Genomic DNA, 24,508 nt, shown 5'->3' with positions numbered 1-24,508 from the left:
TGATGTAGGACTAACACGGAAGTAATGTCTTACCGTCTGTACTATAGACACTGATGTAGGACTGACACGGGAGTAATGTCTTACCGTCTGTACTATAGACACTGATGTAGGACTAACACGGGAGTAACGTCTTACCGTCTGTACTATAGACACTGATGTCGGACTGACGCGGGAGTAACGTCTTACCGTCTGTACTAAAGACAATGATGTAGGACTGACGCGGGAGTAACGTCTTACCGTCTGTACTATAGACACTGATGTCGGACTGACGCGGGAGTAATGTCTTACCGTCTGTACTATAGACACTGATGTAGGACTGACACGGGAGTAACGTCTTACCGTCTGTGCTATAGACACTGTTGTAGGACTAACACAGGAGTAACGTCTTACCGTCTGTACTATAGACACTGATGTAGGACTAACGTCTTACCGTCTGTACTCTAGACACTGATGTAGGAATAACACGAGAGTAACGTCTTGCCGTCTGTACTATAGACACTGATGTAGGAATATCACGGGAGTAACGTCTTGCCGTCTGTACTATAGACACTGATGTAGGACTGACACGGGAGTAATGTCTTACCATCTGTACTATAGACACTGATGTAGGACTGACACGGGAGTAATGTCTTACCGTCTGTACTATAGACACTGATGTAGGACTAACACGGGAGTAACGTCTTACCGTCTGTACTATAGACACTGATGTCGGACTGACGCGGGAGTAACGTCTTACCGTCTGTACTAAAGACAATGATGTAGGACTGACGCGGGAGTAACGTCTTACCGTCTGTACTATAGACACTGATGTCGGACTGACGCGGGAGTAATGTCTTACCGTCTGTACTATAGACACTGATGTAGGACTGACACGGGAGTAACGTCTTACCGTCTGTGCTATAGACACTGATGTAGGACTAACACAGGAGTAACGTCTTACCGTCTGTACTATAGACACTGATGTAGGACTAACGTCTTACCGTCTGTACTCTAGACACTGATGTAGGACTAACACGGGAGTAACGTCTTGCCGTCTGTACTATAGACACTGATGTAGGAATATCACGGGAGTAACGTTTTACTGTCTGTACTATAGACACTGATGTAGGAATAACACGGGAGTAACGTCTTGCCGTCTGTACTATAGACACTGATGTAGGAATATCACGGGAGTAACGTCTTGCCGTCTGTACTATAGACACTGATGTAGGACTAACACGGGAGTAACGTCTTGCCGTCTGTACTATAGACACTGATGTAGGAATATCACGGGAGTAACGTTTTACTGTCTGTACTATAGACACTGATGTAGGAATATCACGGGAGTAACGTCTTACCGTCTGTACTATAGACACTGATGTAGGACTTACATGGGAGTAACGTCTTATCGTCTGTACTATAGACACTGATGCAGGAGCCATCGACACTTTAATCGTAAATTTAATATAAAAAGCATAAGCGCTTAACATTTCTGGTCCAATTTGTTATTTTTCGATATTGGCACACGCGTGTACCCGGTTTCCAAGTTACATCTGGATTAGATTCAGTTGCCTAAAAGTTGGTACATGTGTGCGCTGTGTGTCAACATTGCATTTAAAGCTAGTGAAACCCTCATCCTTTAGTGTATTTTACTTCAGGTAGCATCTTTGACATTCTGTCAAAAAAAAAATCCACCATACATATCCAACTGATTATGTTTTTCTGATAATTGGTATTTGGACATTGCTCATTGAGATTACCATTCCGAATTATTCGAGATGGAAAATTAATTTTTCCATTTTATTGTTGTCACATTTAGGTCCATACCTTTTTATTTGAAATAAATTGATTTCTTTTACTGATAAAAATATCGCTATATCAAACTTTAATGTATCTCCGATCATTGGATTATGTATCGTGTGCAATGGAAAAATGTGTTTTTGAAGTCGCTCAATGTACGATAAAAACACAGGTACATCATTTGCGACTCTTCAGCTCATACGTTAGTTCAAAGTTTTAAGGCAATGGTTTCAAATGTACTTTTTCTATCGAACGTTATTTGGCCAAATGCTGCGAATTAGCCAAGAGACGTTTCCAACTGACCCATAGATGTTGTAAAGCCCCCCTCCTAACAGCCTTGCGCCAGATTGATGAGAAATTTCCCTAGCATACATGTAATCAAGAGAACACCCAAGAATCTAAAGGAATAGTATCTATTGCTGAATCGGTAATGATTTGTCCAATCTATTACTAAAATTGCTAGATAGCATTAATTCTTGGACAGGACGGAAATAAAACATATTCCAGGTGTAAATGAACATGAATGTAGGAAACATGTAGTAGTGAAAGTCCATGAATTTGATGAAAATGAAAATAGAGGATCCCAGAATGTTCTTAGTGCAATCCATTTGATCTTTTCCTTTTTCTATTCTTTTTGCTCTCAACTGTATGAATTTTGAAAAGTCCTCTTAGTTACAGCAAGAGGAATCATTCCATTTATTTATTTATCATAATCAAAATCCAAGATGGTCACCTTTCAATCATTTTGTTTTCCTGATCAGTCCAAAAATCAAAAGGCTACAAGAGAAGAAGGGAAACTTACATATGAAATTTGAGCAAGATCCAGCTGGTGCTTTGTAAGAAATAGTGATGAAAATTTATCCAAATCAGAATCCAAGATGGCCACCTTTCAGTAATTTTGTTTTTCTGATCAGCCCAAAAAGCATCAGGGCATAACATAAGTGGGACCAACAAATGAAAGTTTGGAAGACCCATCAAGTACTTCTCCAAAAATAGGGATAACAATCTTTTATAGTCGAAATCAAATATTACTGCCAGTCAGCCACTTTGTTTTTCTGAACTTCTAAACTGTGATGAGAACCAGGAAATCTACAGAAGGGTAGTGTCAAGAAACACATATAAACGATAAATTATACTACGAATACTTAATCAACAAATAACTAAAGTAAGAAATTATGTACAAGACTGCTTTATTTCGGCTGCCATATTTTTATGCATCCAAAACCATTATGCAAATCTGAATGCACTTATAACAATAACAAGTTAGTTGTAGTAAACAAGGAGAAGATTTAGAGAGATCAACAACTTTTTTTTTCAAAAGTTACAAAATATCACATGTCTATGTAATATACACACAGGTATTCGTTCCTTAACCACTGAAACCTATATCCCAGCATAAGAAACAGCAAGAGATTTTATTGACAGACTTTTCAAATTTTGTTAGTATATATAAATACAAAGGAAATCCTTACATATACAGAAGGGTTATCATAATACATTTTCAGTCAGAATATTTGGTTTAATCTAAAAAAACTATGACTAAAGAATCACGTTATTACTACAGATTCTCTGTCTGAAATTTCATATGATATTTTTAGATTGCGGTTCTGAAGAAAAGTTTGCAATACAAATAAAGAAATAAATATATATTTTATCATAGACATACTAAAGTCCATGGTTTTATATATTTTCAATCTTTAAATATTACCTTAAATTGCATATATACATAGTTTTCTAAGTACATGGTATGTATGATTATCATACGAAAAACAATTACTCACAACAAGATCAAACTCACAAACGTTAATCATATCAGTCCTAAAGGGAAGACTGGTATTAGAATACAGTAATTAACTACTCAAGAATCTAGGATATTCAACTTGAAAATTAGCATGAATACAGTTAGCGGTATCATTTTGATGATAAAAATCCTTACTAATGGTAGAGGACAATTTTGGAAGCAAAAATTTTAAAGAGCGGAAAATCAATAGAATTTTATAATATTTTAGTTCAGTCTTCAAAACTCTTCAAAAGTGAATACTTATATACTTTGTTTACAGAAAATAAGATACAGTTTTTAAGTACTAAAACAAAATGGGGCAAACAAATGAAGAGTACAACACTATCAATCCTAATACAATAACAAGATCAATCTGTGTATTTGATATTTCTTTTTTTATTTGTTTGGTTTTTTTTTTTTTTTTTGACATTTCAGAAACCTGTCCTATATTCTGAGCTGTTTATGACTTATTGCAATAGAATATTATTTGTGCAAAATTTTACATAAAGTAAGACAATATTCTTTTGTAAAAACTCGAGGGATCATTTAGCAGATTAAGGCTTTGCAAGAAATAAGATAATTTTCTGTGCTGAATAATGTCATTGTCACAACTCAGAATACAAAATCTGAGCAATATCAACAATATAATTCATAAGTACAAGTTCATCTATCAAAATGAATATACCATATTTGATCAATAAGTACACTATTTGCTAACATAAACACAAGGGGTATATTTACACCTATTTCTTTGAAAAAAGTTTCCAGGTGAAACTAACATGACAAAAAACTATAAAAAAATGAAAAAAAAAATCTTAATATGGAATCAAAAGGGTCCATGTAGCTTCTGGGTAAATTGGAGACAAATGGTTAAAATTGTCGACTTTGATTGGAGAAGTAACACAACCTTTTTCATGGCTTTAGTTCACCCATACTCTTACCCAAAGAATATAAATGTATGGGTGCACTTACAGGGAAAGTGTACTTATTAGGTCGAATATGGTAATCAAATCACTAACATTGATGTTGCAAGGCAAAGCATGTCATCAACCTCTGCATTATATAAATTCTTAGTAATATCTTATAATGGAATTTCAAAAAAATATTTCTCTCAAGCACCACAGTGTTTTTAAATATCAGGTATGTACATATATATACAAATCAGGTATATAAACATAAGATATACAAATAACATATATAAGTATGACCCAAGAATCTATCTTCATGGATAAATATAGTTATAGTGTACACATGAATAAACACCAGCCCCTGGATTATGACTGGATCTTAAATTTAAAGCTTTTTTTCCAATTCTGATAAAATATCAATATTTCTTACACAAATCAGTCTAAATCTGATGAATTTGTGTACAGTTGCTTTACATCCTTAGTAATTGACAGGACCATTTAAAGATAAGCCAGGTTTAGGTGGTGGAAGAAAGTCCAGAGTTCCTGGAGAAAAAACCACCAACCTGCAACCAGTAACTAGGGATTACTGCGCACAGGGCAGGAACTATGTGGGGGGCCACTGATAAAAATTGCCTGATGCCTTCACCACTTAAGCACCTAAATTTGATGAAATACTTATTGATTACAAATATTTGCAACAGTAGAATCACATTTTGATTCCGAATTTTAACATTGATAAGCACTCAAATCTAAGCAGAAGATTTTTTTTATGATATAGAGTCCAGGTATTTGTTTATTTCTCTCTTCTTAATGAATATATACTTGTATGGTATATCTTATATAACAACAACAACAACAACAACACAATAGTAAAGAATATCTGGCTTGCATAATATAGCAGTCATCTGCTTCATTCATTTGGAACTTGGGTAATATAGTTAGTTAGCGAAAAATCTGTATATATCTATCTTTATAAGTAATCACATGATATGTTATAACAAGAGATCCCAGAGGGATCTTGGCGCCCACCATTTGAGGATCTGTTTTCAGTTCTTGATGATTTGTTTATTTTTTTTTGTGTGTTACAGGTGTTGTAAATGTTCATGAACTGGTCTTCATTGAATGTACTCAATGATGGCACATGATATTTTTATTAAGCATCTATTAGCAAATATCATTTGAAAAAGATCCCAAAGTATTATAAGATAGCAGTCAGTTACAGGTGGATAATGGACAATATGCTTGTGCTGTATTACTGTCGACATCCAAGATGGCTGCCTGTGGGCCACCTTGATTTCAAATCAGTCCAAAAAAGGTACAATGCACAACTAGGGACCAAGGGAAACCAATATCTATGAAATATCAGAAGGATCCATCCAGTACTTCCTCAGATATAGCAGTAACAAGATTTTACTCTCAAAATCCAAGATGGCTGCCTGTCAGCCATCTTGATTTCGGATCAGTCCAAAAAGGTATAATGCACAACTTGGAACCAAAGGGAACCTGCATATGAAATTTGAGAAAGATCCATCCAGTACTTTTCAAGAAATAGCAGTAACAAACTTTTACATTCAAAATCCAAGATGGCCACCTGTCTGCCATCTTGATTTCGAATCAGTCAAAAAAAGGTACAATGCACAACTAGGGACCAAGGGGAACCTGCATATGGAATTTGAGAAAGATCCATCCAGTACTTTCCAAGTAATAGCAGTAACAAAGTTTTACATCCAAAATCCAAGATGGCCACCTGTTGGCCATCTTGAATGCGAATCAGTTCAAAAAAGGTACAATGCACAACTAGGGACCAAGGGGAATCTGCATATGAAATTTGAGAAAGATCCATCCAGTACTTTTCCAGAAATAGCGGTAACAAGAATTGTTTACGGATGGACGGACGGACGACGGACCACGGACGCAGGGCGATTTGAATAACCCAAAATCTATTTGAATAGATGGTGGGCTAAAAAGACTAGAGTCAGGTCTTACAAACAGAGTAGCTTCGAAAGTCATCACCATCAGATTTCTTTAAGTGAAACCTGAAATTGTTCAGGAATTCAAAACAATAGTAATAAGTAGATTTATACAAAACTTTTACAGACAGATAGAAATCATGAATCAGAATGGCTTTACTGTGTATGTGGGTTTTCTTTAGGTAGAAATAAGGATGTTAGTCACTTAGTTGGCTTTTACAGACAGGTAGAAGTACGAAGTATGCAGCTGGTATTTACAACAGGTAGAAATTTATAGAATGTAATTACTTAATGTAATTAGGTGCCTGTTATGACAAGTAGAATTATGTAAAATTACAATGAAGACACAAATTCATCATGGAAATATTAGGATAAAGGTTCTGCAGGATTTAGATATTGCTTTTCAGTCAAAATTTTAAACTTTTTTTTCAGAATTTCAGACACTACTGAACAAGCATACTTTCATTAATAAATGAAATAAAAATTTTATCTTGATATACTAATACAACTGTTCCTTTCCTTTATTACTGCACATTACGGGCAGTGTCACACAAAACTGACTTATATTCATACAATCAATATATAATGTGTATGTATATATATATCAACATAACAACAGCAACAAAATTAGTTTTGGTGCTTGCTTGTTTAAAGAATCAATTTACTAAAGGTCTAAAATGCAATCAAAACAAAGATTTTTTTTGCACAGTGTGAAATTTTGGTCCCAAATTCCATCAAAGCTCAACACATTATTGAATTTTGAAAAACAGGTGTTTCTTTTTCAGTATCCAAATATTCAGCCATGACATTTTTTTCTGATAGTTTTGATCTAAAAATCAGATCTCCAAAAAAACTTATATCAATGCTTGCACAATTTCGTTTGATATTAATATAAAGCATTTGTTATATATAGTCTTCATGAAAATTGAAATATTTTTAGATGCTCTAATTTATGCCATTTTCAATTACGTGTAGTTACCATGGCAACAAAAATTGGGGGAGAAAAAACATATATACTTTTTCAAAATAAAAAGAAATCTCCAAGGTCTGAAAGTTCCAATTAAATGTCCTGAATTTTGATGGATGATTTAGGGAGTGAAGGAGTAATCCAAATCACATACAATCGTTCACACTGATATGGAACAACAAGCAAATTAAAATCAGACCTCTTGTTTCATATATGTAACCAGTTACAGAAAATGCCGGGAAATTATGAGATCTGATTTCAATTTGATTGAGGGATATGTATGGAAGTTTTCACATGTGATGTATAACAGTTGGAATGACACGTAGCATTGGAATTATAAAACGGTACCGTAGAAGCCAGATTATTTTTAATCACTGGTCCATGGCAAAGCTTCCAGTAAAGCATTCACACTCACAAAGGAATATATCAGTCAATTTGTTAAAAAAATCTTCACAAACAAGAACATGTGAACATGGTGAGCAACAATGTACAATTTCAACTATTTTTACAGTATATATTCTGTGATAAGCCCAAGGATATGGACTTATCATCAGACAAACAAATTTTTTTATTAGATTTTCAACTCAACTGTAATAAGTATGGGTAGCCTTATTACCAGACATGGGTTTAGTGCCAGAAAAAAAGTTTACATAAAGGAGTAATTAAACCAGAAATGAGAAACTGTATGTATAACATGATAATTACAGAATTTAATGAAAAAAGGATTACATCAAAGTGTCAAATAAAACTGCCACCAAATTTCAAAAAAAAAAAAAAAAAAATCCAAAAATGAGCTTACATCAAAATGAATTTTAGAAAACATGATTGCAATAATTATTGTAATGTATTTTAATATGTCAGCAATGTTGTCAGTGATTTTCAGGCAGAAACTAAAAAATTCCACAACAAACAAAAAATCATGAGTACAAAATGTATCTTCATATGGCAATGGTCAATTAAAGACTTTTCTAATCATCATTTACATATATAAATATTTCAAGAAAATTGGAGAAAAAACATACTGCATATTATTTTCAAATAAACATGTTTTCTGTACAATTTGAAGTATTTTATATTATGTACATATCACAATTTACATGAATGGATAAAGACATTCTGATTAACAGTCTACAACACTGATGTACTTAAGATTTGTAGTTAATTCTAAATAAGCCTCTCATTATTAAGTGGTGCTCTTTATAAAGTTGAATTTTAAAATATGTATGGAAAAAAAATGAGTTGGTGTTTTATTCTTTTATATACATGTTTATGAGTTGATGAGACATCAGTAAAAATGTCTTTTAATCAAAAAGTCATGTTCAGTTTTACTACGAATGAAATCCCTATTACTGTGAATATTTATTACTAGCAGAGCCTAGATTTCATCATTATTCAAGCAGAACCTAGACTTTGTTATCATTCAAGTGGAACCTTTACGTCAACATCATTCAAGCTAAACCTAGATTGCATCATCATTCAAGCGCATGCGCCTCTGTGCAGCCTGAAAGGCCAGTTCTCGCTGTCTAGCTCTGTTATCTGATTGACCAGAATTGTTGTTCTGTAATAGAGAGCACTCCTGATTCTCATCAGAATCTGAAGATGAAAGGTCTTCATGTTGTTTTGGTTTGCACTTCTCCAAGTAACGTCTGCCAAAGAAATAAAAACACAACTAAACATCAAATTCTCCGAAAATACAAGACTTTTTTTTGGCTTATTTTTGCATTTGTAACGAACATTTTAAGGAAATGCAGTAGTCAGGTCATTATTCATTTAAATGCCTTCACTGGTGTTTGAACACAGGACTCATGTCTAACTTTAATTTACATGGGTAACAATGATGCTTATGAGGTATATTAAGAATTTCTGTAAACACCTCCAGGGTCCCTAAATGGGTGCAAATGTAACAGAGGTCATTATTTATTCCACTATGGATCAAATCTGTGACTTCACAGTCTTACACTCAACTGATCAAGCTAAAGATAAAATCTTATAAAGTAATGATGACCTCGGCCCTAAAATTTGTGTGTCTTCAAACCTGACCATTGTAAAAATGCCTTAAATGAAATTGTAAATGTGACTGTATAAACTTCACTAAAAGAACAAGACTAACCTTTGCCTTCAAAGTCTGATATGCAAACTCACTTTGATCTATTCTTGTTGTTTATATTTATTAAGATTTATCAAAACATAATTAGATATAGGTGAAACACTACACATATCTTATAGAAGAAAAAAATGGTGTTAAAACTACAGCATTACAATTATGTTCCATCATGAAATAAACAGCTTACCGTCTTGCCTGTTCCAACATGGAGTTCTTCCGATCTTGCAACATCACCTCCCGTTCATTGGCTGACTTCGAGAACCTACTACCAGTAGGAGCAGGCACCTCATCCCTTCTGTAAAGGTACTGGGGCTGAGTTTGAGCACTAGGAGGATCTACAGTGCTGTAACTACTTAGAGGGTCAGGAGAGGCATAACTGCTTTGTGGATCGGGAATACTGTACTGATCATCCTGTTGATGAGCAGTGGTCGCAGCCTCAATTTCCATAACACTGGACCGAGATATGGTGGTAGGAAGAGTCAGCTGCTGTTAATATCAAAATGTATATCTTGCACATCTTTTAAGTAACATTAATGAGAACCCAATTCCACAGAAATTCTGAATAGATTTCATATTTCTGTGAATGTAATTGAAGAGTCACAGAATACTGTATACGCGGAAACTTTCCCCACGGATTACTAGTAAACTTTTGCCTGTTTCATCCTATTGCAAATAGGTCAAAGATATTATTTGGACTAAAGTTTGATTTTAAAGCAGAAAAATATGTTTTTAAGTATTTAAGGGCTAAAAACAACTCTAGGTGAATATTTCCTTGTTTATTTGAGACTCATCGTACTGGAACAAGAAAGTTATATACATAGGTGAAAAGATCACAAGACACTCACAGAAGCAGCAGGGTCGTCTGTTTGGGGATTTTCTGCATCTCCAAGGGCTGCTCTTGTCACCAAAGTACTGGGCTGAAATATTTGTGAACTCAAATCATGACAAAATAAACAGGAAAAAGGACAAAAGATACACTGCACCAATGCCAGTGTAAATTATGTGACTTCTTTGTAAAAAGTAATATAGGTCTTGACCTTGAACTTTAAACCTCGACACATGAACTCTTTTTAATCCATTCTGATCAAAGTCCCCAATAGAAATACTGTCACTAGGGATACTTTCAGTGCAGAACAGAATTTGGTTCCAAATAAATACGACAACTGTAACATTTAATCCCTAGCATATAAAATAATGGGGGATAAAAATTACAGAATATTCAAGCTAATACATCAAACATTTATAACTTTGGTGGGGCAGGATACAAGACAATGAGATACAATGGAATTAAGGAGCTGTAACAAAGCAAAGTATGAAACCTGATTTTAATATGTCATAATGTTAACTCCATATTAGTTGGTTAGAAGTTATCATATACAAAATTTGGCAACTATTCATAAGAGAAAGAGAATTGGACAAGGCAATCAGAGACAAACATTCAGACATATAATATAATATTGAGTCAAATCAGTCATCACTAGATCTATTTATTTCGACTGCCAAGGAAACTTACCAAGGGAGCTTGCACACGTCCTTCCAGGATATTCTCTATTGTGAAGTCAACAGACCTCGTCTGTCTCAGATCATCCATGATAACATTCAGAGGTATATGAGGGAAAACCGTCTCCACCTGTCTTGCCTAGAATTCATTTAACATTGAATTATCCATGCATTGATTACCTGCAAACTGTTCTAAACAATCAATGGTAAATATTCAGTGTATCATGTTTAAATTATAGCTGTCAAGGATCACAGGACCACAAATTGACTTTAATGAAGTCTCACCAAATATCAACCATAGATTACATTTTCTATTCTTTTGAAAATTTCCTTTTAGACAAAAGATTTAAAACGATAGTTTATTGCATCTATTTGTTTTAGCTGTGATTGGCACTTCTGTTTACCATCATATATATTTTCAAACAACAGTAGTGGATAAGGCACAATGTTTATCTATATAACCGCCAGTAAGAATTCAAGGTATACACCTTTCAGAATTAGTTTTTCCCCAGAAACTACATTGTCGAGACCATTCATTAATAATTAATTCATATAAATTATGGATGTAATTCCAGAATCATATTCATGTCCCACTTCCATCTTCAGAAATGAGTGGAAGACACAGAGCTCCTCCCACAGCTCCTGACTATGATAAACGTTAGTTTCAGCAGCATTTTATTTCATTTCATACATACAGATATACTAAAAGTATTGTTTCTCTCAATTTGTGCTCTGATGATTGAAATTTTATGTTCTGACTTGCTTTATTTTCTAAAGGAATACAAAAAGAGCTAAGATAAAACATTTTTAAATGTTGTACACTTTGAAGTGCTTACCATGCTGTCCAGCTGAGAGGTCTGGACTGGTGGAGACTGCTGACCTTGGGGCAGTAGCTGTGTGTGGGTCACCTCAACCGAAAAACTGGGGAACCAACTCACATATCTCGACCCTATCACATACATACAAAAAGTTGTGAAGATACAGATGAGACAATCTTGTCTGACGCAAGTACATAAGGATTTTCGAAAAGTATCTTCAAATCTGATGACATGAGGAATGATAATTTTTGTATGTGCTATCTAATCTGAAAAAATGGTTGGTATGAGGTCATTACTTAAAGAGCAACAAGACAATAATAGCTTTTTCTTTAATATACAATCAGACTTGAAGAAATGGTTATTTAATGAGATAAAAATTTAAAAAGACGAAAGCTACATTTTCTGCATGTACAATAAAATTTGTAGAAATTTTTATTTAACAATAGATTAAGTTCTTAAGATGAAAAAATTACATTTTATGCAATAAAATACAAAACAATTTGGATAAGTTCAAAATCTAAAGAGATTTCAAGAAATTGTTGGTTATCAAAATTAAAATTGAAAGCGAAGAGAACAAGATGTGTTTTGTTTGTACCATCAAAGTGAAAGAAGTGATTGGTTAAGGCACGGTTATTGGGCTGTCCTGGAGGAGGTAGGTTGATGGGGGCATCACCCCGCTCATCAGGAACATGTTCCCGCGGCTGTTCCTGTGGATTGTCATTGAGTGTTGTCCTACAAGTTGGACAGGATGTGTCTTGTTCTAGCCAAGAAAGGAGGCAGCCACTGTCACAACAAATGATCAATCTCACTTTTTAGTTTTATTCATTAAATAAGATAATGTAGATGATATTTTTTTTGTACTAATAAAACACCACTTCTTTTCTCTAGATCACTAAGAGTTGATTTTTTTTCACATGCTGCATTTACATTTTATTACATATTTTAAAAAGATTCTTATCTCCTGTCATATTGACAAAATGCATTTGGCTCATGTTCATACTTGTGAAAGAGATGGTCACATGGAAGTTTGCGGGCAGTTTCCATAGGCTCCCAACATATGGCACAGTTGTCATTGTTCTCTTTCAAATCATCAGTTGTAGCCATTGAGAATCTGTAAAAAAAAAACTTTCAAGTTAAAGAAATATGGATATTTTGACCAGCAAATATCAATTGACATAGCCTATAGTCAGCAACATGACAGTGGGTCATTCTACAGATAACTTAAAAAGGCTGTGGAAAAAGGTTTCAAATAAAGATATTCACACAGCATTTCAGAAGATGTTTATCTTCAACACAAACGATGATTGCAAACTGTATTTTTGAGAGCTTTCTGAAACAACCGTTTCTTTTATGAAGCAAAGAGTGTAAATGACCGAGTCTTGATGACCGTTCACTTATTGATGTATAGAAGAAAGTGTTAAGTCAGCTGTTAAATTGTGACACCTTTTCGTCCCAATAACATTCTTATACTGGCGGAAATCTGTGGGTTGTTGATGTTTCATTTATTCCTTCTCTTGCTATACCTATGCCAAACCGATGAATCTCATTCAAACAGCACTATATGCCACAAAACTTACCACTGTATCATTGGTAATGTTGAAATTTTCAAAGGTAAAATTGCATAAAAAAATTAGTTCCAGAAAATTAGCAGAAGGTTGATACAGATCAAAGCATGAATGACACTTATCTTGAAAATTACTGATAGGTAGACCAAGCATGTTTCACCTTGTATTTTACGTTCTAAAATCGACTGTAGGTTATTTCTAAATTTCCTTCTCTCAAAAGTGCTGTAAAAGATGTACGATATACAGGTACTAATATGACACTTGATAGTTGACTTTACTTTCATCTTGATCAGATTTTGAACAGTTCTCAAGGTAAACAAAGGTATGATCAAGATCTCTCAGTAGTATAGTTTTACAGAGATCAAAAGGAGCATGATTGACACACAGGCATTACAAATGTGTCTAGAATCTAAAACTGTCTGCCCTTCCCAATAGACATTTAGTTTGTGTTTGCTTTATTGACAAGTCACTAGAAGTCAACAGTTGATGACATTTTGGGTAATCAAATATCATGGCGTGTTACCTAGCCTCCATGTTTTTTACAACTTTTCGGTAGTTCTTGTGTCTTCTGACTCTGCGCTGGAATTCATAGAATAGGTAACGGAGCTGCATACAGATCACAAGACTTGCCATGCTTAGGAAAAAGTTACCCCAAAGCTGAAAAAATAAACATTGAAAACACTGCATATCTTGTTCTGGCATCAGAGCAATAAAAAAGCATTTGTTGGCACTTCTAAAGACTTTTAAAAATAGATAAAGAGATGGGTGAGTATTTTTGCAAACATGATATTTGAAGCTTATTTTAAACTTGTTTTTCAATATCATGAACATCTAATGATAAACTTAGCTTACATACATTACTGAACTGCAAAATAAGCATAGCATAAAACCTTTAACACATACCAGCATATGTAGGTGATGTGCGAAATCCACAGAGAGAACCGAGAGTTCGAACACAAGTTCTGCATAGTAGATATAGATTGTCCTGTTCTCCCATACACCCTCCATATTCATGTCCACCAGATGTATCACATATCTGAAGTCAAATATTAAATACATGTTGCACACCTAGAGTTTTCTTTTATATATTAGTCACAGACAGAATTATTTGTTTACATCAAAATATACAAAGCAAGCAATATTCTCACACTCTATAATAGCAAGATCACATGTAAGAAAAAATGTATATCACCTTTAAAATACCAAATGAATTCAGATAAGAACATTAAATAAAGAAACAGTATTGATTGATTTTACAATTATTCTGACACCTAACAAGAAATACAGAAAACATACCGAAGAATAACGTAGAGAGTCCGAAAGCCTAGGATCAAGCACTGCAAGATATAATGCAAGAAACATTTTTAATTTGTAAATAAATAAATAAATATGTCTTCTTTTTGGAAAATTCTTGTTATTATAAGGTATTGATTGTGCTTCTATTAAATATTCAAAAAAACTTAACAAAAGAATTAGAAAATAAAAACAACATGAGCAGGCTTGGGGTTCACATAATTATATCCCTACCTCTGGATCATGAAGTGATCAACTTTAACCTTGATAAATAATCACCAAATTTCAATCAGGTGTAGACCTTTGTGGTATGATGTTTTTGTATGTGTATGAACCAAATCTCTGTTCAGGGGTTCATGAGATATCTCGTACACAAGGTTATCATGGATGCATGTACAAAAGCACACATTCAAACAAACAAAATTATTACTTTTTATCCCTTAAGTAGGTGCAAAGTAAATCTATAGGATAGGGTGGGCTAATTGTTGAATATATCTTACTTCTGCTGCCATAAAGGCTAAGATTGTGAATCCAGCATACATGCCAACATAGATACAGATCACCACAAGGACGGCACTACACAGTAACACCGCACTCAGGAGGGAGATCAACTTCAAATGGAACCATCGAGGTGTTGCTGGAGAGAATGATACCTGAAAAAAATAATTTCATACAAACATAACTGGGAAGCATTTTATAAACATTTGAAAATTTTTTAATTGCGTTATGTAAATCATTATATAACTGGTCTGTCTGCCAAACGATTACTGGATGAGCAAATTTATTTGGTTAGTTCATCTATGGTTTATATGTGTTCATGTTTTTCTGCAACACGAAATGTTATATGAAGAAAACCTATCTTCAAAACTTTAAAACTAAATGTTAACAAACCCCGTTTAAAAATATATGGCTGTCCTTTTAACAGACTGTGCCAGAATCAAGAGAGGATTAACAGAATGTGACATACATATTCAAACCGGTCCTTGGACAGCTGGATTAGGAGATGAAAAAAGCCAAGAATGGTAAACCAAGCCACCCAGTTCACCACTTCATCCATTGTCTGAACATTCATCACCCCGAAAATGAAGATGAATTTGTAGAACAGGAAGTTCCATATTCGATCTTTCAAATGCTGCAAGGAAATCAAAAATACCATTTTCATCTAAATCAGATAAGTTTTAATGAAGTTTGTGTTAAACAAGATGAAAAGAAAAAAAAAAAAAAATCTTGCACATATTGAATCATGGTTATCCAGATCGGCATAAATTTAGATAAAGAATCTGAACAATGAAGCTAAAACACAACACATAAGTCTGAGGTGTAATTGCAACTAGTTGTTATAATCATTTGCCAGATATTTTGACTGAAGTTATTTTCGCCCTTTTGTACCACTATACATGAATTTGCCTCATCATCCTTTTACTTTCCGAGGATGACAAAAAGGGGTTCTTTAAGTGTAACAAATTTTATCCTCTATCTTAAATCTTCCCAACCCTGTTCATGGATGAAAAGGTTGTCAATTTCATATAACTAACTTAGTGTTTATGTATATATATATATATTTGTATAAATAACAAGTCCCTTTTCATTTTCAAATATTATAATTTAGAATTACTTATCATTCAGAATCTGTCCAAGCATTACATTCCTATGGTGGTTACAAGTTAACATCTTTGATAGCCAAGAATTAGTTACAATATCCCTATTTCAAGTTCTAGGAATAGGATTAGCAGATAAATTTACAACCTTTATAATGCAAAGATAACCGATACAGAATTCAGATATGATAATGCAACAACACTTAACCATCAAAAGTGTTACTTGCAACACAGTAATTGCAAATATAATTATCTAAGTAGTACTTACCTGCCTCTCACTGACCCTTAGGTCACCAAATACTTGTTTCTGTATTGCTTTCCCCAATAAAATCAAACAGCAATAGGCAGTATTGACCAGTGTCTGAAATCAGAAATCAAATTGTCAGTTGAAAGCGTATAAAGGTGTATAAACAAAAACAGAGCAATAGACAAAGTTTGTAATGACCCTTGGCATTTTGATTACTCAGAAGTTGCTCATCTCATCACTGCCTAATATTAGTGTATGTGAGCTAAAACAATTTCAACGTGTGCTTTTGATTTTCCTTGTGTGAAGTTATATATTCACGTTTCTCTAGTGTATACAACCATTACAACAAGCATATCCAGTTAATTGATAGGTGAATAAAACCACTAACACGTGTTATTTATAGTTATTCCTGGAACATTCATAATACATATAACTTAGTTATTGTTATATTCGGTAGTAGTTTAGCTGCAAAAGCTTATGTACCGACTAATAACTAACTTAATCGATTAATGGGTAGGATAATGACACAGACTATATTCTGAATGTAGTGTTATCATGCTCTTACTACAATACATTATTGAGATTAAAATTATTCAATTGTTCATTTATTTACCCAAATACACCATCCTTCTGTGGTTAGAACATGGAAAATGTTCAATCCGAGATTATCATAAGGCAACGTAAAGTTCATTAAGTCCTCTACAGGTTCAATACTCGAAGCCTCCCCTCCATCGACTGGGGTAGGTCCCACGTCATCCTTGGTATCGGGGACATCAACAGAGGCTGCTGTCACAACTTTGGAAAATTCCTCAACACTGGTAACAACTTGATACGCATAGAACACCGAAAAAGACAACAAAATTGCAGATATTGCCGAGTATGTCTGAAGACTTGGCAATGGAAGCCGCTCAAGATACACCACCGGCATCTTATTATGTTATTGACGACTGTCTTCTCATCAGTTCCTTGTGTGAATCCTGTCAAACAACTACCGAGTGATCGCTTCCAGGCAATTTCGACATTATTTTGGTTCCAGATAAAGCTGCCTTTATTAGTTTCGTATTTCTATTGGGTATTGATTGACCAACTCTCATGGACAATGAATGAAGTTTAAAATCGACAAAAAAATACTTACATATTTGACATCAATATATGCTTGAAACGCCGTTCAACCTTGAAGTTTTGTTTATATATATATATTTTTATTTTGTCAGTTTCGAATTAAAAAAAACAATGCGGATATATAATTAAAATCGTTAGAGTAAAGTGATTTCAATCTTGTATTATTATGTACAGTGAACATTTTCATATCCTATTTTAAAAGTTACAGTAATTCATGATAATGGTTAAATCATTAAATTTTGTATCATTTAAAAGGTAAAATAAAAAAAAATCGAAATTGCCTCAGCAAATTTTGGAGCCTGGTTGCCTGAAGTCTCGATGACAGTTGCGCGCGCAACAAGCGAAACGCACAGTAACTTACCACAAGCACAGACTGTTTTTGTTATGGTGCATTCCTAGTTTCAATTGCAAAAATGGAGAAGGTCATTATTGGTGAGTAAATTAGATTAAAGGATGGTACTTTTAACACAAAAACATATAATATGTAAATGTGTAGAAGTGCTGTTATGTTAGTAGTAAGTTAAAAATCACAGGTAAATACACCGGCAAATTAGTGGTCAAAACCCGCTGTCGGACCCTTCGACATGTTTTTTAGTGATCACGCAATTCATGGTAAAATTTCACCATACATGACACTGAAATATTGAGATGTTCGTTTTACTGTTTTCAGACATGACAACCTAACTACTATATAACGTGGTTTTAAATACATGTACCGGTATGTAAATTATTTAATATTGAAGTCCCAGTGAACTGAAAATAAAATCTTATTTATTTATTTATTTATAATGTACAGTAAAGATAAATATTAAAGGATGGAAAAGTTATAAAACATCAGAGACACTTTATTTGAATAATGAATAAATACTATCTCTCCTCTCAAATTCCTTACCGTTTTTTTTTTTATATTTTAATAGCCTAAAGAATCTCTTGGTCATGTGCATGTACACTGTAACATGTTTTTTACAGCTGGTGGGACTGGCTTGGTGGGACATCACTTGAAGAAATTACTCATAGACAATGGACACAAAGTGGTGTTAGTATCCAGACGACCTGGCAAGGACACTCAAACTTGGGTAAATAGTTTAAAAGTCCACCTCCTTCCAATATTTCACAAGTAACCCTGTGTGGGTCCCTGAGCTCTTGATAGGATAAATAATTAAATGTGGTATTTAATCCATTTATATTAACACTGTCATGTAATTGTTCAGAATTGAAAATATGGAATATCCTACAACAAGTTTAGGGGTTAATCAATTACTCTTGGCTTAAATTAGGCTTATTATAAGACTGGGATTGGTGAATAATAGTATGGTAATGACATAATAATTGCACAAGAATGTAGCATTATCATCAAATTGTTATACAGTAATTTTATCTTGTATTACTAGTAGGTGATGACGATGATATGAATTTATTAAAGTAAATGGTAATAGTATTGTTATCAACTGCTGCACTTGCGTAACATCTCATTGTGTATTGTTTTTGTCAAAACCTTGACAATTAAAAATCAAGCAAAACAATAAAAAAAATGTGTGAAGATAAAAGGAATTTTATCAGTAAAGTAATATTTATTGCTAGTATGTAATATATTTTCTACTTGTCAGAATGACTTGGAACGTTTTGGCATTCAAGATGATGTAACAGCAGTAGTAAATGTAGCAGGAGAAAACATACTCAACCCATTGAAGAGGTATGAACGTTTCGTTACCTTCCCAGATGGTAATAAGTGCTATAGTCCAATTTCACAAAAAAAATATTTTTACCTTTCACCATCTTGTAACCTTCAATCACAACTACTTTATAGTATAATAGATCTAAATTTTCTGTAACAACTTTGAAAAATAACATTCAGATGCCAGAAGTGAAGACTTTTTTTTGTCATTTGATAATCATTTTTAGCGCCATCAAATTTTTGTGCTTTTTATCAGGTCATCAGACAAAGTTCTGTATAGAATTGGCACTAAAGGGTCAGAATAGCTGGGTCAGTTTGAATGTTGTGCATAGCCTCATGCAGTCTAATTTGGAGTTTGATGCTCCCTAAACATGGTGGTTCCTATTTCTCAGGAAACTGAGAAATGGACTGATCTGTGCTGACGTGGTTGTGTCCATGGGCAAGATATTTTACCCATATTGATCAGGACGGTATGTGACAGATCTCTTGTATGTTGTTCATTAAGGTAACGATTATCTACTACAAGAAGGTCCCACCTCAAAATGACTTGACTGTTCATAGAGGAGGATAAACTTTAAAATTATCTGTGTATACTGTAATTTTTCTGTCAGTGATGTATATGGACCCCAGAATTTAGGTGTTATTTTCTATGTAGATGGACCCCAGAATTTAGGTGTTATTTTCTATGTAGATGGACCCCAGAGTTTATGGAGGCAGTGAGATCAAGTAGGATAGACACCTCCAAAAAACTAGCTTCCTACATTGCAAAGTCCAAATCTCCACCTAAAGTATTTGCATCCATATCTGGAGTGGGTAAGTGTGACTTACCTTCAGCTTTCTCAGAACAAGATGTTTGTATTACCATTGTTTATATATGATGTCATGTTCAACACACATACCTATCATTAAAGTACTACCGTAAATATTGTCAAGGCAAAATGTTGTCATATATTGCTATTGAAAATGATGGAGCAATTTGTAAAAAGAAAAGATAAAAATGTTGGTACCTGTGAGTGCTTTCGTCTGTATGTTAAGTTGAAATGAATGTGAAAGTAAAAAAACATAAAAAAGTTTTTATTTTATCTGTATCATAAATTCAATAATGAAAACCCAGTAACATTGTGTACTTTTTGTGGTAACCATTTACAATTTGTTTTACTGTAGCTGGCTATAAACCAAGCCCCACTGAAGTTTACACTGAGGACAGCCCTGTACAAGACTTTGACTTCCTTTCCAAACTCGTCATTGACTGGGAAGCTGCTTCCAGATTACCAGAATGTGTTAAAACACGCCAGTTTACAGTACGATCAGGTGTGTATCCTCTTGCATTAGGTTTTTCTTGGTGGTGATTGTACAGATCTACTCGGGTGTCGTTTTGATTTTACCATATCTGATCAGGGGATGTAATGATAGTGAATTATACTTTGATATTTCTTTGAGTACTAGGAAATTGATAGGCTACACTTTAAAATTTGTAAAACAAGAAGGAGATGATATCTTTAATTACTGTTATGTTAAGTAAAATACACACTTATCATATTAGCTGCAGTATTACTTGTTGTGACTTTAGGAAATATCGTAATATTTTTGCAAAAACTGTATCTGGTTATATAGAACAAATCTTTCTGTTATTTCCGCTGCATACAAAATTTATGGAAACTGTCCTTAATGCATTATTTGTTGTTTTATAAATGTCACAGAGGTCATTATTTATTTGTCTTCACTAGGATTCTAACTGGTCTCACATTCAACTGATTGAGCTAAAGAGAAGTTGTCTCTGGTCTAGCAGTATATTGCAGCTAGTATTTTACCAAGGCTACATCTCCCCGTACAAGAACTTGTCCTCAAAGTTTCCAAGGGGTTACAACTGTGTTTGTTAAGGTGTTATTCTTGACTCCCTGCATGGAGGCATGTAACAGAGGTCATTATTTGAATGCCTATACTAGGATTTGAACCCGGGACTTGATAAGTTCTCTCTAGCCAAGTGGTATACTGCATCTAGTATTTTACCTCCAAGGGTTACACAAATCACAGGCTATGAAACAGATATGAGATCCTAACTTAGTGAGCCTTTGATATTCATTATAACTCTTTCTTTATGGAGAAAAAGGTGTAGTAGTGTGAAGTTGATAAGGTTCTATACATGTTTATAAATACACATTTAACACTACTTATTATAGATATTTTACCTTTTAAAATATCAGTCATGTATTCTGTCAAACTTTGTATGGATTAGACCAATTTTACTACTGGAAAACGTATTCCATAAGTGGTATGTTTTCCCCTCTGAATGTAAACAAACTCCCCATCAAGAAAATATACTGAAAACATGGAGAAATTCCCCCAAAATAGGGACAAATTTTCTCCAAACAGAGCTAATTAGTATATTTCACATAACATATTTTCAAGTCATTTATTCATAGAAAAGAAATACCAATCTAACCTCAGCATTGTCATATTTTATTCCTGTAATCTTGATGTGTGTCATACATTTTGACTCTATCCCACTTTTGAATTTTGACCTAAAGGGCTGTCCCAGAAATGTCTCCATATCTCAAAGACGTGCTTAAAAATTCTGTTTATCCACAATAGATATTACATCGTATTCCCTAAAATACAGCTGAACCCATGCACTGTTCTCGCACATTGGTGAAATATTTCTTTCCTTCTCATTACTTTTGTATGCACCAATGATTTTGTTTACTTATGTCTTATCTTTTTTTGTCTAGGTGTAGTACTTGCAGGAGATGGAGGAATGATTCAGCAGTTGTACCCAAGTTATTACTTTGGCGGAGGTGGAAAAATCGGAAAAGGGACACAATGGTTGCCATGGATACATGTCCATGACCTGGCAGGAATATTTCACCATGGAATAATAACAGACTCAGTCACTGGTGTACTTAATGGTGTGTCTCCACACTCTGTAACAAACACAGAATTTTCTGAAGCTCTGGCGAAATCCATGTGGCGACCTGCTTTGGTTCCAGGGTTTGTAAACGAAGCCGTTATCAAAGTTATGTTTGGATCTGAAAGGGCAAAGATAATTCTGGAAGGTCAAAAGGTTTCACCTGAAAAAACACTAAAGAATGGATATAAGTACAAATATACTGATATCAATGAAGCATGTAAAGCAGCTGTAGCAAACTTTTCCTTGAAAAGGAGTGCATGATTGGTGTAATATCCTGATGTGTGGCTGTTTGAAAAACTGTTCTTTTATGGTATGTCATGTATATGAAAGAAAGTATTTTTGGAAAGTTTCAATAATCATGTTGACTCTGTGATATAGATTTTCCTTTATTTATACACAGCATTATGAATGATATTCAACTCAACTGACAAAGAAGGATCTTAAGACATTTTTTAACTCTGTTTGATTGGAATGATATGATATTATGTTAATACTCATGAACATGTTATGCTGTGTTTGTATCATCAAGATGTTATCCTGTCTTGAAAAGTCAAGTTTTAGGTCATAGGAGAGGTTAAAGGTAATACACAAGTAAGTCTGAAGATTTCTTTTCTTTTTCAGGATTTGTTTTAATGTTTATTTGTTCAAAAAGGGAATTTGAAAAAAAAAAAATGAAACAAAACAAAACTGGGTACATCTAGTGTGAGCCTTGACAATTCTTCAATTTCTGTTGTAGTTTCAAAGACATTTAACCTTTATTATCCCAAAACAGTATGTCACAGGTTGCATTCCTTTTTCACCTTGGCTTAAAAGGTTACAGTTCAAGGTCAAATAACATTTTGATCAGTCTTATTAAATTCATCAAATTTAGAGACCAAGTTGAGTTTTCTCATCAATGCTTACATGGACCACCTGCACACAACTTTTTGACAAGTTAAACTATTTCCTATCCATTCAACCTTATAAATCTAAAGACAGTAAGACATAAAGACCAACATTACTTATGCATGTTGTTTGTTAGGTAACAATTAGAACTGTGATCTTTATATGAAACTAGCACTAGTTATACAAGGCATTTACATTCACGTCTGCATTTATGAAACTTTCATTACTTAAAGCTGTATGGAAGTTTACACAAAACAATCTGATGGTTTTCATTATTAACAAAAGTTATTTATTTTTGGTTTGTTTGAAATGTGTGTGCATCAATATTTTTCTTCATTTCAGTATTACTTCAGCTGAATAATTGTAAACATCAAGATTTCAATAAAATGGTCACTATGAATTTTCATGAAAAAAACTTCAGTTGATTTATTCTTAATGTTTTAAATTTTTATCACATACAAAGTCTTATAGAGTTATGCAGGCAAAATATTTATACAAAAAAAGTTCCTTAAAAATCATTGGGGGACAACAAATGATGAAAGCTACAAAGGGACACGATAGCATAGATAGACATCGTATTTCGTCCTTCATGGTATGCTGTCCACCATGCATAAATTTTCATTCAAATGATTTCTGAATTATCAAAAGGTCCAGCATACTGATATTAGGCATGTAGCATGCTGGGATGACCAGCTTCCAACTTTGTTCAAATGAATGACCTTCACCAAGTTTCAAGATCACAAAGTTTGAATGTGTTTAAATCTTCATGTCTTTTCTTAACCAAAAAGTCCTGACTTGATATTGGTTCTCAATTAATTCAAATTATTGTTCTTGACCCACTTTCAAGGGCACAGGGATCAAATATGTTGCGAACTTGCTATTTCTACTCTCAACAGGCAATAGGTCCTGGGTCATGGTATTTGTGTAGAAGCATGTATGAAGAATAGGATTTCAAGTTTGCAGAAATTGAATTTATGAACTGACAAGTTCTTTGAAAACAATGTGACAAATGAGCAATTCAGGCCCATTGGGCCATCATATAAAGGTCTTTATAATCAGATGACTTGAGGCCCATGGGCCTGCTGTTTTATTTGAAATCAGTTGCATTATCATTGGTGCAGCATTGTCCAATGGATTCTGGAGAGTATGATTCTGCTACATCATAGTAGCACACTAATGTCCAACGAGACATTTGTCAGTGTGGTTGAGCCACATCAATGGTGCACACCGATGTCCAGTGAAGTACTCATTCAGCTACATCATCAGTCACATTAATGTCCAACAAGACATTTGTCAGTGTGGTTGAGCCACATCAATGGTGCACACTGATGTCCAGTGAAGTACTCATTCAGCTACATCATCAGTCACATTAATGTCCAACGAGACATT

General features: G+C 34.0%; 2 protein-coding genes across 2 annotated transcripts; one reads left to right on the top strand and one right to left on the bottom strand.

Moving 5' to 3' along the window:
• Positions 1–5,849: 5,849 nt before the first annotated feature.
• Positions 5,850–17,528, bottom strand: LOC132558382 (E3 ubiquitin-protein ligase AMFR-like). The gene is made up of 14 exons (XM_060222929.1): positions 17,143–17,528; positions 16,551–16,643; positions 15,652–15,816; positions 15,185–15,337; positions 14,688–14,728; positions 14,295–14,427; positions 13,915–14,048; positions 12,827–12,937; positions 12,422–12,609; positions 11,845–11,957; positions 11,022–11,147; positions 10,354–10,425; positions 9,696–9,994; positions 5,850–9,050 (listed from the first exon to the last, which is right to left on the bottom strand). The coding sequence occupies exons 1-14, from the start codon at positions 17,455–17,457 to the stop codon at positions 8,864–8,866; spliced, it is 2,130 nt and encodes a 709-aa protein (XP_060078912.1). The 5' UTR covers positions 17,458–17,528; the 3' UTR covers positions 5,850–8,863.
• Positions 17,529–18,010: 482 nt separating this feature from the next.
• On the top strand, positions 18,011–23,505 carry LOC132558388 (epimerase family protein SDR39U1-like). Its single transcript, XM_060222937.1, has 6 exons — positions 18,011–18,083; positions 18,621–18,727; positions 19,259–19,344; positions 20,018–20,139; positions 20,491–20,637; positions 22,056–23,505. Exons 1-6 carry the CDS (start codon positions 18,065–18,067, stop codon positions 22,493–22,495), a joined length of 921 nt encoding a protein of 306 aa, XP_060078920.1. The 5' UTR covers positions 18,011–18,064; the 3' UTR covers positions 22,496–23,505.
• Positions 23,506–24,508: the final 1,003 nt, after the last annotated feature.

Source organism: Ylistrum balloti, unplaced genomic scaffold (assembly GCF_031769215.1).
Source record: "Ylistrum balloti isolate Yb309-2 unplaced genomic scaffold, AGI_CSIRO_Ybal_v1 Utg370786, whole genome shotgun sequence".
NCBI classification, from domain to species: domain Eukaryota; kingdom Metazoa; phylum Mollusca; class Bivalvia; order Pectinida; family Pectinidae; genus Ylistrum; species Ylistrum balloti.
The sequence above is the reverse complement of the archived record's forward strand: the minus strand, read 5'-3'. Positions and strand labels throughout refer to the sequence as shown.

What these genes read in the sequence shown, in the direction of transcription:
- LOC132558382 (XM_060222929.1), bottom strand. Translation starts at nt 17,457, where the DNA reads ATGCCGGTGGTGTATCTTGAGCGGCTTCCATTGCCAAGTCTTCAGACA. An exon ending in GACGTGTGCAAGCTCCCTTG is followed by an intron (nt 10,426 to 11,021) that starts GTAAGTTTCCTT and finishes CAAATATTTCAG; the next exon opens with CCCAGTACTTTGGTGACAAG. An exon ending in ATGTTGGAACAGGCAAGACG is followed by an intron (nt 9,051 to 9,695) that starts GTAAGCTGTTTA and finishes TTTCTTTGGCAG; the next exon opens with ACGTTACTTGGAGAAGTGCA.
- LOC132558388 (XM_060222937.1), top strand. An exon ending in TGCATCCATATCTGGAGTGG is followed by an intron (nt 20,140 to 20,490) that starts GTAAGTGTGACT and finishes GTTTTACTGTAG; the next exon opens with CTGGCTATAAACCAAGCCCC. An exon ending in CCAGTTTACAGTACGATCAG is followed by an intron (nt 20,638 to 22,055) that starts GTGTGTATCCTC and finishes TTTTTTGTCTAG; the next exon opens with GTGTAGTACTTGCAGGAGAT.